General features: G+C 39.8%; 1 protein-coding gene across 7 annotated transcripts in view; it reads right to left on the minus strand.

The window, feature by feature from the left end:
• Positions 1 to 19,139, minus strand: part of GALNT18 (polypeptide N-acetylgalactosaminyltransferase 18) — a 410,401-nt gene that overhangs the window by 78,543 nt on the left and 312,719 nt on the right. For all 7 annotated transcript variants that reach the window (XM_045038963.1, XM_045038961.1, XM_003993000.5 and 4 more), the window contains one exon: positions 16,231 to 16,345. In XM_045038963.1, coding sequence (XP_044894898.1) covers positions 16,231 to 16,345 — 115 coding nt within the window. The remainder of the gene's footprint in view (positions 1 to 16,230; positions 16,346 to 19,139) is intronic.

The raw sequence follows: 19,139 nt of genomic DNA on the forward strand, positions 1-19,139 counted from the left end.
AGGCGATATTGGTAACCAAGGAAATGTTTGTGTGAAACCTCTCAGCTCCAGGTCATCCGCCATAAGCACACTTTTTTCCTTTCACTTGAGTCACCAAGGAAAATGCTGGACATTTTGGATGGCCTTCTGGACTGCCAATGAATGACCAATTTTTCTCTCCATGTGATAGCTCTGTCTTCCCTGTCTCTGACTCTCCGTTTCGGCCCCGTGCCTGGTTACCCCTACTTCCCAGCCTGAGGGGTCAGCCGGGGTCATGTGTTTTCCCCGCTGTCACTGTACATGTCACCCCCATTCTCTGTAACACCATAGTCCCCTTCCCTGCCTGAAAACGCACACCCTTTCTCTGGGGTCCCGCATAAATGCCTCCACTGCGAAGCCTCACCTAGCTCCCACAGGGAGAGGGGTCGCTCACTCCTGGGTGCTACTGTTAACACACGCAAGATCTTTCATGCTTGCTGTTTTGATTCTGAGACAGGTGTGCCTTACTTAGTACTTTAATGCGGAGTATGTTCACCGTAATGAATTTTTATCCAGAAGGTATTTTTTGGAATAAATGTCACTAAAGCAATTTAATCCTCTTGGTTAATTTTTGATATGATTAAAATATATTTCCTTTTATACTCATTTTCCAGTTTTATTTTTTCCAGAATTATTTTCATTGGGATTAATTTTTTTTGCATTGATTTAATAACTGACATATGAATATCAGTACTTTTTTTTTTATTATACACATCACATTTTACAATCTGTCACAGGGTTTTCATTTGTCATCATTATTTCAACCAAGTTTGGTTTTCTTGAATCAAATTTTGCAGATATGAATTATGTTAATCTTTATTTCTTCAATCCATTTTTTAGTTTTTAAATTTTTTATCATATTGTTTGTGTTGATTATCTTTGTGTTGATTATCTTTACTCATGGTTTGGCAAAAAAATAATAGTTTATATTTTTTGTTTAAAAAAATAATTTTAGGATTATCACAAGACAGGGGCGCTAGGGTAGCTCACTCAGTTAAGTGTCTGACTCTTGATTTCATTTCTGGTCATGATTTTGCAGTTGGAGCCCTGGATCAGGCTCCATGCTGGGTGTGGCACCTGCTTAAGATTCTCTCTCCTTCCCTCTCCCTCTCTCCCCAGCTCATGCATGCTCAGCGTTCTCTCTCTCTCTCTCTCAAAAAAAAAAAAAAAAAAAGAATATCACAAGACAGAGTGATCAGGTTTTCTGGGTTGTATACTTACTATAGTTACCATTGGTGGATCAAAGAACACAGAAGTCCTTGGAGTCAAAATGGAGGAAGGAGTCAACACATCCTGTTTAAGTTCATGACAATTCCTATAATTTCCTATAAGACTAGTACTTAGAAAATGGTAAGGTGGGTTTGTCTTTACTGCTAGACTAAGAGCCACTCAAAGGCAGGGTCTGTGCCATTCACCTTTAGTTTCCCATCACCTGGCAAGTGGATGTATGAAGAGTGAATGCATGAATGAATAAAAAAAAAAAATGAACCTACAAGAAAGTCGAGAAAAATTTTGTCAGATTTCTCACTGAAGGCTACTAGACAGTGCCTACCTACATAAGGCATAATGGCTGCTGAAGCCATTCTTCTTGGGTTCAAATCTGTTTTTCCATTTATCAGTCATGTAACCTAGGGAAAGTTACATCCCTGCTCTGTGCTTCAGTGTATCCACCTGTAAGTGGGGAGAATAGTAATATTTGCATCTCAAGGTTGCTGCAAGGATTAAAGGAGTTAATACACATAAATCACTTAGGACAATGGCTCACATATAGTTATTGCTGCATCACTATTAACACTAGTATTATGGTCATAAATCCCATCTATCTTTACAGTGATACCAACAGGTGGTGATGTTCATGTTGTATTATAAGGAGCTCATTATTCTATTAGGCATTGCTCCCCCCTTTTTTTTAAGTGACTCTAATCCTGGTTTCTTATATTGAATTGATAATGTCCTTAAACTTCTACCCTACCTCAGAAGGTCATAGTTCTGACCTTTTCAGTTATATAGAATATATTCTCTTATATTGGTCTGTCCTTCAATTTCAAAACCTGTTCATTGTTCTTCATTGAGCACATACTAGGTTCTAAGCATCAATATGAAAGTTAAGTAGCCATAAATCCTGATAGCGAGCATTTTAAAGTCTGTTCAGGAAAGAAGGAATGATGACATTGTTTGTCTCTTAAGGATCTTCTCCCTTGAATCCAAGATCCCCATAACACACAGTTGGTAAGCCAGAATCCAACTCACAAACATAACTTAAAACATTTTTAAGGTTAGACTTACAGACATAATACAAAGTCTATATATAATTGAAACTCTGTGATATCAGTACATAAATATACCAATAAATCAATGGAAATAGAACATAAAATCCAGAAACAGATTCAAATATATGTGGCAACTGAATGTTTGATAAAGGTACTACTGCAAACCAGTGAGGAAAAGATGGCATTTTAAATAGAAGGTATTAGAATAACTGGTTGACCATGTTGAGAACTAAGACACTTGGGTCCATTCCTCACACCATACATCAATATCAGTTCTAAATGAATCAGATTAAACCATTTGCAATGACATGGATGGAGCTAGAGTGTATCACGCTAATCAAAGTAAGTCAATCAGGGAAAGACAAATACCATATGATTTCACTCATTTGTGGAATTTAAGAAACAAAACAGATGAACATATGACAAGTGGGGGGAAGAGAAGAAAGGGAAACAAACCACAAGAGACTCTTAATGACAGAGAACAAACTGAGGGTTGATGGGAGGGAGGCAGGTAGGAGATGGGCTAGATGGGTGATGGGGATTAAGGAGGGCACTTGTTGTGATGAGCACTGGGTATTGTATGTAAGTGAAGAATCTACTGAATTCTACTCCTGAAACATATTGTACTGTTAACTAACTAGGGTTTAAATAATTAAAAAAAGAAATGAAAAAATTGTGAAAAATACAGTTACACAAATATTGGAAGAAAACATAGATGAATTTCCTTATGATCTCACAGTGGGTAAGTTTTCCTATGACTAAACTCTGAAAGCAAGAAGGAAAAAGATACGTTTGCTTACATTAAAAAAAAAAAGGAAAGAAAAGAAAGGAAAAAAGGCTTTGCATGGCAGCAACAACAACAAAACAAGCACACACACACACACACAAAAACAAAAAAACAAACAAAAACAAAACGCCAGAAACAAAATCAAAAGACAAGTAACGAACAGGGAGAAATTATTGGCAATTTATATGATAGGCAGACTATTAACATCCTTAATGTGTAAAGAAGTTCTAAAAATAGAGAAAAGACTAACAATCCTAAAGGAAAATAGGCCAAAGATATGAAAAGCTCACAGAAAAAAATGCAAACAGTTTTAATCATATGAAAAGCTGTTCAACTTAGCTCTTAATAAGAGAAATGCAAATTGAAACTATTCTGAAAGCCATTTCTCATCTGGAAGATTGGCAAAAACCCAAATAGTCCACAACATACTTTGTTGGTTGACTCCAAGGAACTCTTCATTGTTCCTGGCGGAAAAAGTACTACCCCTCTGGAGGGATATTTGATGATAGCCTAGCAAAATTACATACACATTTGCCCTTTGACCTCACAATTATGCTTTCAGGGATCTGTTCACACGATAACCCAGTAAAATATGAAAAAAATGCATGCACAAGACTATGAATTATAGCACTATGCCCTCAAAAGGAAAGTGGCAGAAATGACTATGGAGCATTGCATGCATTGGAGTACTATGTAGCTATAAAAAAGCAATAAGGAATAATCTCTCTATTCTATTATAAAATGATCTTCAGAAAAAATATACATATATATTTAAAAATACAGTACTGAAAAGTGTAGACAGTGTACTACCATTTATCTAAGAATGAGGAGATGTGAATATATACATGTGTTTCCTTAGATGTTTTTGATGTGTAAGGTAAAATGAACAAACAAAATGTTTATGTTAGAGGTAGTAAGAACAAAAGATGGAGAGGACAGTGATAAAAGGCAGACTTTTCTGAATAGACTTGATTTTTGTGGATTTGACTTTGAGATTATGTAAGTATTTACATAATTATAAAAAATTAAATATGAACAATTCCTAAAAATCAAAAGTGAAATGAAAGAAATGAACCTGTTTATTAGGTTGGGAATAATAACACAGAGGGGAACTATTCTAGATGACTTCAAATCACAGTAATTTGACTGTAGATCTCTGGTGGAATATAAACAACAGAAAGAAAGGTCAAAAACTTAGACTGCTTCTAGCAATCATATTGAGGGTGATAGGGTTGTTATTAGTATTCTGAGACAGTTGTGTGCATACTGGGGAATAAAATAAATAAGTAATTGTGTTGGTGTCATTAAGAATAAGAATTTTTGACATGGGAGAAAGGAAATAAAGAGGAAAGATTGATAAGGTGAAGTAAAAACTCAGTAGTCCTACATTTGAATCAGAAAGATCATAATGAATGCCTAGAAAATTTTATCTCTACAAAAATAACTTCTAGCTCTGACTACCTAAAAGACCTAGAAACATGAACCAACCCAGTAGCAATGAGCACCTCTAGTGCCCAGATTGTGATTTCAAGTACCATTTCTCATTAAAAGAAAGCTGGGCTCCTTAGGGAAATGGCTGGTTATAGGTCTGGAATAGGAAATGTATAGATGAACCTGGAACATCTTGATGGCAGGGAAGCCATTAAAGAAACAAAGGGACTCAGGAACCAATGTCAGAGGCTCTCAATGGCCAAAGGTGAAAATATGCAAATCAGTAGGGATATTAAATATAATAAATTAAAATACATCAAATATATTTAAATCCATAAGTTCATAATAATACTAAAAAGGAATAATTGGTTCCCTTTGGAAGCTGGTACAGAATCAAATCATTATTTTGAAAGCTGTTGTAAAATTATTTATTCTGATTTTTCCAAATGAACTTTATCATATTTCTAGGCAACCAAAAAGTGGATGATTATAAACGTCTCTTTATATAAATCACAAGAATAAAAGGCACAGCATAAGGAATACAGTCAATGATATTCTAACAGTGGTGTGTCAGGACAGATGGTAGCTATGCTGTGGTGAACACAACATAATGTGTAAATTTGTTGAATCACTATGTGGTATACCTGAAACCAATGTAGCATTGTATGTCAACTATACTCAAATACAATTACATTATATATTTATATATAACTATGAATAACTATATACAGATAACTATATATAACTATAAATTATATATAGTTATTCCAGGTATTAAATGAGGAAGGAAAAAATAAAAATATCACCGTTTTGCAACTTCTAATGAATTATTGGATCCAGGCAACATTCAGCAAAGAGTGCTAACATCACAAATGGGGAGACCACTAGACGTTCTGTACCTCATGATGGAAGCACACACATACTGCCTATGACATATTTTTGCTACAAAACTGAACCTACATCCCCAGATCTAACTACCAATTTAGAAGAAATATACGGGGTGGAAGGACATGCTAAATGACACCAGGGGGATTCAATTGGGAAAATCTGGACTGTGGGAGTCTGTATAGGACAAATGACCTGATCTCTTTAAAAATAAACTACAAGGGGGGAAAAAGATGGAGAGAGAAATTCAGTAGATTAATAGACACTTAAAGGACATATTAAACAACTGAATTTTAATTCACACAAATGATATTTTTTGAAAAACAAAAAATGATGAGACAATGAAGGAAATTTGAACACCAATAATACTTGATGGTATTAGGGAATTCTTTTCAACACCTTTAGGACTGAAAATAGTATTCTTTAAAAAGTCCTTATCTATTTTAGATGCATTGAAATATTTTTGATGATACAATCTCTTGGATTTGGTTGAAAATAACAAGTTGGGGGAGGTTGCACAAGAGTAGAGATTAAAACCAAATTATCTGTGCACTGACACCATTGAAACAGGGTGATGGCTGCATGGCAATTTATTATACCATTCTATTTTTGCATATGTTTGAAACTGTCCATAATAAAGAGGTGTTTTTGTTTTTGCTTTAGATCCCATTTCTGATAAACTATCTGTAACATGCAGCACAGTACCCTAGATATCAGAAGACTTGCTGTTGAGGACTTTTGAACTCAGGTTCTAAATTCCCTCGCTATATAAGGGACCACATCATATGTGGTTCTTGAGCCTAAGGAAGCTGAAAGGAGGCATATATGATCTGCCCCTGTCCTTGGAAGCATGAGCATATTATCTAGGTTTAGCCAACTGTATGCTCTCACTAAGGACTTTGAATCTTGGTAAATGTCACCAAGACCCAAGCAATGGTGCCCAGTATCCAGTGGCAGGGCCACCTAGTCATGGCAGTAGAGTCAGTCCTAAATATACTATTCTTACCAGCTGGTTTTGGCTATGGTTCCTGCTGTCTAGTCTCTCTTGGTTTTTTCTTGTTTTCTGAATCTGCATCTATAGAGTTCTTATTAATTCTTTGAGATATCCAATGACCCTCCAATAAATTCCATTTCTCTTTAAGTTATCCTGATTCAGTTTTCTTTGCTTAAGACCTAGATTCTTGAGTGTTATCCAAATAAATAGCTCAGTAGGACTATATAACATAAATTAAAGCATGTTTTTATAAAATTAAGCACTAAATAAACTGTATGGTAGCATATTAATGTAACATATATATCTACATGTATAATGCAATTGTAAGTTTTGTATAGAGCCTTTTATAGTTTACAAAGTACTTAAATTGATTTTTTTGCTATCTTTGTTAAATAATGATTATAATAAAGAGATAGTATAAGAATTTACTTTTTTGACCAACATAAATATTTTCAATCTTATAACACTTTCACTTATTTATTTTGAGAGAGAGAGAGCGCATGTGCATACAAGTTGGAGAAAGGCAGAAGGAGAGGGAGAGAGAAAATCTTAACAGGCTCCATGCTCAGCATGGAGGCTGACATGGGGCTTGATCGAATGACCATGAGATCATGACCTGAGCCGAAATCAAGAGAGAGACACTTAACCAACTGAGCCACCCAGGAGCCCCTAATCTTACAGCACTTGAAAAATATCATGTGGCTTGCCAATAACACTCAATTGCTGTGTTCAGTAAATAGGATAATTATAGGGAAAGAATTTTGAAAATACATAGCAAAGGCATTGCCATTGTTTCTTAGTTGATTATAGAAGCCAGAGATGAACCTAGTCTAGGGACTAAGGAATTTTTGAAACCTGGTGACTATGCTGTGTCTATAACCTTCTTTGCTTGTGTTCATCCCACATGCCCTGTGGAATAGCCATTGGCATTTTCTTAGGGTATAGAGAGATACTAGATTCTTCTTGGCTAAGAAAGAAGGTTTAAAAGTGGGCATGAAAACTGATAGACAAGGCCAATAAAAAGATGTCACAGAAATAGAATAAAGGCACTGTCTGAAGTACTGAGAAATCTCCAATGCAAATTTATTTTATTAAGCTATTTTTTTTTCAACGTTTATTTATTTTTGGGACAGAGAGAGACAGAGCATGAACGGGGGAGGGGCAGAGAGAGAGGGAGACACAGAATCGGAAACAGGCTCCAGGCTCTGAGCCATCAGCCCAGAGCCTGACGCGGGGCTCGAACTCACGGACCGCGAGATCGTGACCTGGCTGAAGTCGGACGCTCAACTGACTGCGCCACCCAGGCGCCCCAAGCTATTAAATAAGGATACCCAGATAAGGAGGACCTTGATCGATTCCTTGGTGATCCCAAGGCCCACAAATGGAGTCAGTCCACTGGACCTCTTATTGTCCTAGATTTTGCTCAATTACACAGGGAGAAGAGGCAGAATAATTCATAGGGAGAGATGCTACACTCAGCTAGACCTTAAGATGAGGTTAAGCAAGAGTAGTTAAAAGAGGCAAGGCTGTCACGAGGGTTTGGGTAATCTGGCTCAGACGGAATAAAGGCAATGATCCCGGCTTTGGAGCAGGTGGTAAGAGGTCGGTTAGCCTAGAGGATGAAAAAGCTGTTCAACAGGCATTACAATAGTAGACCATATTTTAAAGAGAATGACAATAATGAATATTCTAAGATGAGAGTCTAAAATGCCAATAAGAAACCCACAGTGAGGAAAGCTTAGACATCCAGCTAAGGAGTTGGTGACTGGCAAGTATATCTAAGTGGGTGTCCAACATAGTCCTATCTGGAAGACTCTCTTCTCTGTGCTACGTTCCAGAGCGCTCAATTCAGTACAGTCGTCTACAGCTAGGGCAAGATGGAGAGGAGAGCTCTCTTTCCTCAGATTGCCTCTGCCCTGGACACTCAGAAGGGAATTGGCATAGCTGTGGCAGCATTCTTTCTCTGCCTTTCCTACTTCTATGGTTTCCATCCCAGAAAGGTGGAGATAGCTGTTACTTACATTGAAGAATTTAATTTCAGGGGCACCTGGGTGTCTCAGTCCATTAAACATTGGACTCCGGGTTTCAGTTCAGGTCATGATCTCACAGTTCATGTTATTATGTCCCATGTCAGGCTCTGCGCTGACAGTGTGGAGCCTGCTTGAGATTCTCAATCCCTCTCTCTCTCTCATTCACACACTGTCTCTGTTTCTGTCTCTCAAAATAAATAAACATTTAAAACAATTTAGTTTCAAAGAATAATAAACAGGCTAGGCTTCCAGATGTTTCCCTATGTCAATTTCACATAACTGAGGAACTGTCTCTTCCAATATTAGAAATTTAACTGGCTTTACGTTTTTTTTTTTTTTTTTTTCAACGTTTATTTATTTTTGGGACAGAGAGAGAGCATGAACGGGAGAGGGGCAGAGAGAGAGGGAGACACAGAATCGGAAACAGGTTCCAGGCTCTGAGCCATCAGCCCAGAGCCTGACGCGGGGCTCGAACTCACGGACCGCGAGATCGTGACCTGGCTGAAGTCGGACGCTTAACCGACTGCGCCACCCAGGCGCCCCTGGCTTTACATTTTCTAAAGAAATTTTTAAACATGTGTATGCTCTTTCTGTTGTATTGAACAGAGTGCCTGTTGTATTCTGAATACAATTTAGAATACAATTTAGGCTTTTCTTTATGACTCAGGCCTGTTATTAAGCACCAGTAATTGTGCTGTACGTTTTTGTGCTCTAAACCCAGGGATCTGCCTGGATGTTTGGCCCTAGAAGAGATCCAAGTCATTGTGCTTTTGGTCATTACAAAGACTCTTCTCCTTCCTCCACATCCTTGCCAACATTTGTTATCTCTTGTCGTTTTGATAACAGCCATTCTAACAGGTGTGAGGTGATATCTTATTGTGGTCTTGATTTACATTTCCCTGATGATTAGTGTTGTTGAGCATCTTTTCATGTGCCCGTTGGCCATCTGTATATCTTCCTTAGAAAGATGTTTATTTAGATATTCTGCCTATTTTTAAACAGGATTGTTTGGGTTCTTTTGCTACCACATTGCATGGATTCTTTATATATCTTGGATATTAATCTCTTATCAGTTATATGATTGGCAAATATTTTCTCCCATTCAGTAGGTTGACTTCATTTTGTTGATGGGTTTCCTTTCCTGTGCTGACTCTTTTGAGTTTGGTATAGTTGCACTTGTTTATTTCTGCTTTTTCTGCTTTTACTTTTCGTGTCAGATTCAAAAATCATCACCAAGATTTATGTTAAGGAGCTTACTATCTACATTTTCTATGGGTTTTATGGTTTCAGGTCTAACATTCAAGTCTTTAAACCATTTTGAATTATTTTTTGTGTATGGTGTAAGAAAGTGGTCCAATTTTTGCATGTGGCTGCCCAGTTTTCCCAATACCATTTATTGAGGAGACTGTCCTATCCCTGTTGTGTATTCTTGGCTCCTTTGTTGTAAGCTAATTGACCATATATGTGTGAGTTTATTTCTGGGCTCTCCATTTTGTTGACTTATGTGTCTAATTTTATGCCAATACCATACTGTTTTAATTTACAACTTAAGTGCTGTTTTAGCTGTATTTAATATAATGTAAAATGTAGCATATTTGGTATACTCAGTTTAAAATATTCTCAGATTTCCAGTATAATTTCTTTTATGACCTATGCATTTAGAAATGTTTCATCATTTCCAAAAATATGGCTTTTGTCTATACCTTTTAGTTGTGGGTTTCTAATTGAATTCCATTGTAGTCAGAGAACATGTTCTATATAATGTTAATCCTTGAAATTTGTTGAATCTTGTAATTGTTAGATGCAGTGTTCTCTATATGCCCATCAGATTCAAACTATTGTGTTGGTCTATCAGTTCCTTGGAGAAATGTATTAAAATATTCCACTACATTACTGGAGCTGTCGATGTCTCCTTGTAATTCTGTCAACTTTTACTTTATATAAATCAAGGTTGTGAAATTAGGTACATAAAAGCTTATAATTGTTATATATTCTGATGAACTGCACATTGTAGAAACCTTTATTTGTACTACAACATGTTGTAATAGTATTTTTTCTAATATTAATATAACTATAGCAACTTTCTTTTCATTGGCATTTGCCTGTCATGAATTTTTCTATCCATTTAGATTTAACCTTTCTATATTATTACATTTCAGACATGTTTCTTATAAATAGCCAACAGATAACTTAAAAAATCTAATTTTAAAATGTTTGTCATTTAACTTACCATGTGAGTTAAACTTACTTGTAAACTTACTGTATTTACTCATATATTTGGATTTATTTCTACCATCTATGTTTTCTCATCCTTTCTATTTCTCCCCTTCTTACCATTTTCATATTTCATTTGTCCCCTTTACTGCTTTGGAAGTTATACTTTCTTTATGATTCTCATGGCTTCCCTAGAAATTTTAATGTGCTCACTTCATCAAAAGTGAAAGTCAACTAATATCCCTTCCACCCTCATTAACATATAGGCACTTGAGAACACTTTCATTACAAACATCCCCTCCCAATTTATTGGCAATTGTCATCACACATTGTAGTTTTAATAATCCCATAAAACACTACTATAGTGTTACTTACCATCAACATGTTTTTATATTTCCTCATATATTTTCTACTTTTTGAGCTAAGTATTCTTCTTTCACCTCAAATTTCCTTCTGGGGTCATGTTCCTTATACTTGAAGTGTATCCTTTGTAATTTATTTTAGTGAGGATCTATGAGTGGCAAACTCTTACAGTTTTTGTGTTTCATAAAATGACTTTCCTTTATATATATAAAAGACACAATTATTTTCTTTCAGAATATTTAAGATATTATCTCATCGTCTTCTGGATTCCATTATTGCCACTGAAAAGTCAACTGTTACTCTAATTATCATTAATTTTTCAGTAGTCTATCTTTTTTCTCTGGCTGCTAACAGATCTTTGTTTCTGGCATTCACTATGACATGTCTAAGTGTGGATATATTTGTATTTATCTTACTTTGGACAGGCCGACTTCCTGAATCTGAGGGCTGGTGTCTTTCACCAGCTTGGGTACATTTTTAGTCATTATCTCTTAAAATAATTGCTTTTGCCTAATCCTCACTTTTTATTATCTCCTTCTGGAATTCTAAGATATTAGATCTTTCCCCTCAATTCTACCTGTCTTTCAATCTTTTTTTTTTTTTCATATTTTCTTCTTTGTATTCCTGGGATGATTTTGAATAATCTTTTTAGGTATATTTCCCAGTTTACTATTTTTCCTTTAAATAATATCCATCTGCATGATTTAATCCACCCATTAAACTTTTAATTTCCATTTTTATATTTATCTTTAAAATTCTATTTTTATCCCAATATGATGAGTCTTGTTCATAGTCTCTTTCTTCTTATTTATATCTCCAATTTCCGATTTATTTAAAACTAGTATACAACTTGTTTCATACCCTGAGTCTGATAGAGTCAATACTTGAAGATTTTATAGAACAAATTTGGCTGTCCAATGCTTTTGCTGGTGTTTGCTCTTGGCGCTTTCTTTTCCCCTTGTTCGTTTGTGGTTTTTTAAAAAAGATGAACTCCTATTCCTTGAAACTCTGGCTGTGGGAAGTTTTATGGCCTGGGTTAAAAGGGTCTTTCCCCAGAGAGGGTTTGTATACATTTTTGCAGATGCTTAAGAACTTCCAACAACTTTAAGTTAAATTCTACTCTTGAGATTTTTCTGGATCATGAAGTATTTTGATTTTATGTTATAAATCCAAGGGAGAAACTCACAGAGGAGAATTCTTCCTCTCTTCCCAGCAGAAAATTGAGATAGGCAATTTTCACTCTATCACTGGGGGTGAGGATGGGAGTATTTCTAGCTCATCTTTATACTGAGCTAATAGGCCTTTGGAGTGACCAGTTTTATGGGAGGTGAGGTCGGGGCTGGGGGGTTATTTTATTAGACTCTTCAAGCTGGGAAACCCTTAGGCTTTGTATAATGTCCTCTGTACTCTGTGAAATTGAGAAATCATAAACCTAAAGTCACCAGGTTCTTCAAATATAGTAGATGCAGACTTTCTCTAGGTTCCTACCTATTTTCACTCACACTTTAATTTCCTTGTGTTATAACAAAGCACAAGTTGGATCTCCTAAAACCACAGATTTATTCTCTCATAGCTCTGGAGGCTAGAAGTCTGAAAACAGGCATTAACAGGGCCATACTCTCTCCAAAGCCTTAGGACAGGATTCTTCCTTGCCTCTTCCAGCTTCTGGTGGCCCCAGGCATTCCCTGACATTACTTCAATCCGTGCTTCCATCTTCACATGGTCATCCTCCCTCTGTGCCTATCTGTGTCCAAACATCCCTTCCAAAAACACCAGTCGTATTGGATTAGGGCCACCACAACCCAGCATGACCTCATGTTCACCTGATTACATTGGCAAAGACCTATTTCCAAATGAGATCATATTCACAGGTACAGAGGGTTAGAACTTCAACATATTTTTGAGGGGAGTCCATTGAATTTATAAGCGTCTCTAACAATTTCTTAATTCCTTACCACTTCTTGAATGCTTTCTACTTATACTTTAGCATCTTTATAGCCATCGCCTATACAATCTTTCTGCCTTTTATTCCGTGTCAGCTCTTATTGTTTGTTTTCATCTGCTTGCCCACAGTAACTCCCTTCTTTTTTTTCCCACTGAGTTGTGGAATTAGAAATCAGAAAAAAAGGGGGGGATTATTGGAAACAAATACAAAAAAAGAAAAAGGCTTTACATTCAGTAGATACGACTGAATAGAGTAGAAGGAAATTACTGCATGGACACTGTAATACTTTTGGGGGTATGCTCAAAAGACTTTTATCCCTGGATCACTGTGGTATATCTTTTAAAAAAAATTTATTTTGAGAGAGAGCGATCATGCATGTATGAATGGGGAAGGGGCAGAGAGTGAGAGGGAGAGAGAGAATCTTAAGCAGGCTCCACACTCAGCTCAGCACAGAGCCTGACGTGGGGCTTGATCTTACGAACCATGAGATCATGACCTTAGCTGAAATCAAGAATTGGACGCTTAACCAGTTGAGCTACCCAGGCCTCCCTCACTATGGAATATCTATCTAGGCTTTCTAATCATAAAGATCTGGGGTTAAATCTTTTCTCTACCTCTTCTAAGCTATATGACTTTGAGAACACATGTAAACTCTTTAATTTCACAATTTTCTCATCTGAATAAAAGGGGTATTACAATAACAACTACTTTTTAGGGATATAGATGGATGGCATGGTTAGGTGCCAGAGCAGGTAGCGAATAATTGTGCAAACAACTCTTTCTTTGTTCCAAATGGGCAAGGACTTTGAATATGTTATCTTTAAATCAAAGAAATGAGAAAAGCAACATCTCTCCTTTTTACAAACACTCCTGTGGAGATCCCAGATGATGAAAGTGAGGCACTGGGATGCGAACTCCTAATACATGAAAGGAAAACACTAATAACCACACAAAACATTAAAATCTATTTTGGTGGTGGCGGGGGGTGGGTCACTGGAATTCAAATGAACTAGCCTCTCCTTCTGTTCTCAGCTCTGTCGGCCAACAGGCCGTTCAGTCCGTGCTTTTATTTTTTTTTATTTTTTTATTTTATTTTTATTTTTATTATTTTTTTAATGTTTGTTTATTTTTGAGACAGAGAGAGACAGAGCATGAACAGAGAGAGGGAGACACAGAATCTGAAACAGGCTCCAGGCTCTGAGCTGTCAGCACAGAGCCCGACGCGGGGCTCGAACTCATGAACCATGAGATCGTGACCCAAGGTGAAGTCGGACGCTTAACCGACTGAGCCACCCAGGCACCCCCAGTCTGTGCTTTTAAAAACACCTTTCCTTCAACTACAATGACATTTCGTCTCTGTCAAGTGGGAGGGAAGAGACGGAGAAGAAGAAAAGCCAGGCAACGTTTTACACCCTGAACACAAACCCCCATAATTTTAAACACTTTTTGAAAGCCTCACCCAAGCCCACACTCCAGAACAGCTTTATAATCTGGGCAAGGAAAAGCCAGAAGCTTCCCACCACCCCATGACTGTCCCACATACGTGTGAGCTCAGTTTCTGGGAAGACCTCACACATCTGCTTCCTCTCTGAGTCCTCAAGCATCTCTACCCAGAGAGCACACATACTGGAGGGGGCCCCACCTGCTCCGCCAATTCCTGGCAGCAGCTCCTTGTGAAAAATAGTATGTTTGGGGACAACCATTTATTTAGGAGTGGTGCGGAACTGAGATGGTGAGGACACAAATGGTGAATAAATGACTGATGTAGGGAGAGCTGGAGGAGGGAAGGTGATAACGCAGGTGCTGTCCTCTATGAATATATTAGCTCCCTACGAAGCCCATGCATTTTGACTGCCTTCAAAGCAATCTCTCTGGATTTCAGTGAATTCAAGTGTCTAGAAGTGTTTTCTAAGCTCAGCTGCAGATAGGCTGCTCCTGCTGCCAGTCGTCAGAGCCTTAGGATTAAGGCTGGGCAGTAAGTCAAGCCCACACAGTGCTGGTCAGACCATTGTAGATGTTGTGAGATGCTCAGCAGAGATGCCCAGTCTCCCTTCAGGGCAGGGCAAGGTCTGTTCAGGGTCAGATGACTTGCCCAGTGGGGTGGGAGGACTAAGGAAGTTAGAGGTAAGAGGAGGGTGTGTCCAAGCTGGAGTCCTGACTGAGAACTGGAAATATAGACACTGAAGCCACAAGGCCAAGAGTGGGTCATTAGTAGGAATGAGCTGGATGCTGGGGTGGTTTGCATGGAGAGCTGGCAGTGATGAGGAATATCTTGGACGATGGCCATGAACTCCAGCAGATACAAGGTCCTCTCCAAGGGCTGTCCCACATGGATGTGTCAGGCTGCTTCAATTACAATGCCCATGGAGAGGACAATGGGGACCACTGTAGGGATAAGCCACAGCTTGAATATTGTTTTTCTTTTATGAGGGTAGGACCACGGCCTAGACAGAAAGGTGGGCTTCCCTCTAGGATGAAGTCCTTCATCGTTTCCATTATTACATTCTTGCCAACCACCAGGGCACCAAATGTGTCCCTCAGACATGATGGGGGAGGTATCATTTTGGAGTTATCTTTTCATGGGCCCAGGAAAAAGAGCCGGAGCCTAGGAAATATTCCCATGGGATGAGAAATTAAAATGATGCCTATTGTGCATTCACACCACGTGTCAATAGCTGCAAAAGACCCTCTATTTCGGGGAAGGATGGTGGCTACCTCTGAAGAGTGGTCTGAATAGGTCTGAGTGTCTGACCAGCACATGGTGACATCAGAAAACAGAATGGAGTGAGCCTGGCTGTGTTTTGCTCTTTATAGCCCACGAGTTTTATTTCCCTGGAGCTCTCTCTTGGTAAAGTCTTTAGGAAAGTTCTCTGGACTGCTGTGGAGGAGGCAGAGAATATGAGAGTGAGAAATTCTAAGGGGAGGTGACTCTAAGGCTCACTCTGGTATAGCCACCCCTCGATGCATGCAGGTCTCTTCCTGGAGCACACTTCTGCTCAGCCCTGAGGAGCCTATGTTCGGTTTTAACAAAGAGGTTGTTCCCATAGTTGGGAGCTCTATTCTCCCATGTCCCCGGCCCTAGCCGAAGCAGTTTCTGAAGTCCTTTTCTTCCTGCAAATTCTATAGGTCCCCTCTTGTGTCTCTATCCCGTCCGCAAGCAGCCCTGATCACACACACGAAGTAAGGTTAAGGACTAGACAGTCAGCAACCTGGAGCCCCATTTCTCCACCTCCTAGGCTCATTCACCTTTTGGGGAGCTGAGCCAAGCCCTCTGGGTGAGAAACCTTGCTTACCCTGATCCCCAGCTCGACATTCTCGCCTCCGTAGACCTCCATGCCCTCGTCCAGTAAGCCGATCTCCTGGAAGTACTGCCGGTCCACAATAAAGCAGCCAATGAGGGCAGGGCTCCTACAGGGGTGAGGAGAGATGGGCCAGCAGTTAGCAGAGGGGCTGCCAGAGGAGTCAGAGCGGTGGTGCCTTCCTACCAGAAGGATCTGTTCCTCTTCCTTCTTTTGCTGCTGAGCTGGAGTGGGCCTTGTTCTCTGCAGGCCCCTCCCACGCCCACCTTCACCAGAGGCTGTAGAGAGGCTGTTTCCTCAAGGTGGCCGTGGGTAGCTCCCCACCTCGGGGCCTGCTATCATTCCAGGTGGCACTTGCGTGGTGTGTTAGCCCAGAGACCGAGTACTCAGTCTGCGGGCCCAGGCTGCATGTCTGCCTTTGTAGCTTCCTCGATGCCTGAGCTCTGAGCTGCACAACCAGTCTCTGTTTCTACCTGGGTACCCATGCTACCTCCCTCACCCTTCCCCAACTTGGGTCCTGCGTGTTAACCTTGGTTCACTTAGAAAGATTACCTGGGGCTTTGGACAGCACGGTAAATGATTTGCATTTTATCTGGAGGTAGAGGAGTGTCAGTGAGGAATTTTAATCCGACTTTGGTAGGAGCAGAAATAAGTCAGCCAGAGAAAGACAGATACCATATGATTTCACTCATATATGGAATTTAAGAAACAAAAGAACAAAGAAAAGAGAGCCCCCCCCAGAAAAAACAAAAACAAACAAAAAAACCCACCCCAGACTCTTAAATATGGAGAACAAACAGATCTGTGCTTTAAAAAAATTTTTTTTTAACATTTATTTATTTTTGAGACAGAGAGAGACAGAGCATGAATGGGGGGAGGGCCAGAGAGAGAGGGAGACACAGAATCTGAAGCAGGCTCCAGGCTCTGAGCTGTCAGCACAGAGCCTGATGCGGGGCTCAAACTCACGGACTGTGAGATCGTGACCTGAGCGAAGTCGGACGCTCAACCGACTGAGCCACCCAGGCGCCCCCAGATCTGTGCTTTAAAAGGAATCCTGCAGCAGCTGTGGGGTGATTGGGTGAAAACTGAGGAATCCAGTTGGGAAGCTTGTTGCTATGTCCTGTGAGAAATGATGAGGCCCTTGACCAGCGTATCAGGAATGGACAGACAGTTTAAGGACACATGTTAATGTAAATCAACAGAACTTAGAAACAGGTGAATGGGTGAGAGAGAGAGAGAGAGAGAGGGTGGGAGGACTCTGGATGCCTGCTGGCTTTGTGGTTTGCATGATGGTGGAGTGGGGACCACCCATTGATGTGGGCCATGGAGAAGCTGGCTTCAGAAGGAAGAAGCACTCCCTACTGGGAAAACAGATCTGAAGGTGCCTGTGGGACACTGGAGGGAGATAACCAACAGGTAGGGTTTAGTACATGGCCTGGGTCTTAGGCCTGAGCAATTGGGTCTTAGGCCTGAGCCAACTGGTCCAGGAGCTGGAAGGTCTTTCCTTAGTGACAGTATGGGCTCAGGGTTCATAGGCCATGTAAAGGCACTCACTGAAGCACAGGACTTTGCTAGGAGTGATTCGTATTAGGAGAATCAGCATGAGCACATGTGGACTGCCTCTCTGCTGAGAGCATTAGCTTACACAAATGACTTTGAATTGTTCCACTGCACACTGCTACCATTTCTAGCCCTTGTATATAGCATCTTATCAGCTGGTGGCTGAAGGATTTGGAGGGGAAGAGAAAGAAAAAGAGAAATGATGAATCCTCAGTGATGAGAAAACTGTCAGTCACATGCAAATGGACCCATCTTTGAAATTGGAAACTCATCAAGGTGGAGAAACCGCTATTTTGCAGGCCATTTCTTTAGACAGTGTTGATGCAGGAGGCTGCTCAGGCAGGGACTGGTGCCTTCGGGTCCCTGGCCCCCCTCCTTTTAAATCACAGCATTTTGTTCTGGATGGGCTCACCTTCCACAGACCACAGGAAGCCAGGGAGGACAATCTACTTCAATCCACTACTCCTAAAGCAGGCAGAGATCCTGCTGTAGTGGAGGATGCTTTGACCTTGGCCTTGGAGGTGCGTGCTATGGGAAAAATTCCCTCCTGGCTGTGTGTCACTGAGAAAAGTTCCCTAGCCTCTCTGAGCCTCCGATTCCATATCCATGAAATAGAATCAAGTAGAACCTCATAAGGATTAAATTAAATAATGTAAAACCTTGAAAACTTGTGGGACAGAATTGTTACTTTAAAAATCATTAAAAAAGATGCACTTGCACAATCAAGAAGCCTGGAGAATCCCCTCCATGAATTCATGGTGATTTCAAAACATCAGTCCAGAAGAGTGAGCAGAGTGAGGTCTCAACCTTTTCCTTGACGTTCCTGAAATGTTGAGTATTTCCACATGGTGCTCCAAGACCTGCAGGAAGGAGTCTTCCCCATTTGGCCAAACCCACTCAGGGAAACAGCAGAATCTAACACAATCACTGTGGAATGAGCACAGGCCACCTCAGGCAGTCTATTACTTATTAACTAGCTAGGGTATGAAGTGGACCCAATCAGCCTGGAAGTGTTATTGATTTCTACCTTACCTCATTCCCAAAAAAGATCAGAAAGAGCTTACGAAAAAAATGTCCAATACATTGAAATACAAAATACATACATGTCTGAAAAGACCAAGAGTTCACAACAAATTAGGAGCCAGTCAGGATGCATGTACAGTGTTAGGTCCTCCTTCACAGGTTTTAAAGTAGACCCACGGGGGCACCTGAGTGGCTCAGTTGGTTAAGCGTCCGACTCTTAGTTTTGGCTCAGGTCATGATCTCACGGTTTGTGGGTTCGAGCCCCACATCGGGTTCCGTGCTGGCAGCAGAGCCTGCTTGGGATTCTCTCCCTCTCTCTC

The sequence above is a fragment of the Felis catus genome, chromosome D1, assembly GCF_018350175.1.
Source record: "Felis catus isolate Fca126 chromosome D1, F.catus_Fca126_mat1.0, whole genome shotgun sequence".
NCBI lineage: Eukaryota > Metazoa > Chordata > Mammalia > Carnivora > Felidae > Felis > Felis catus.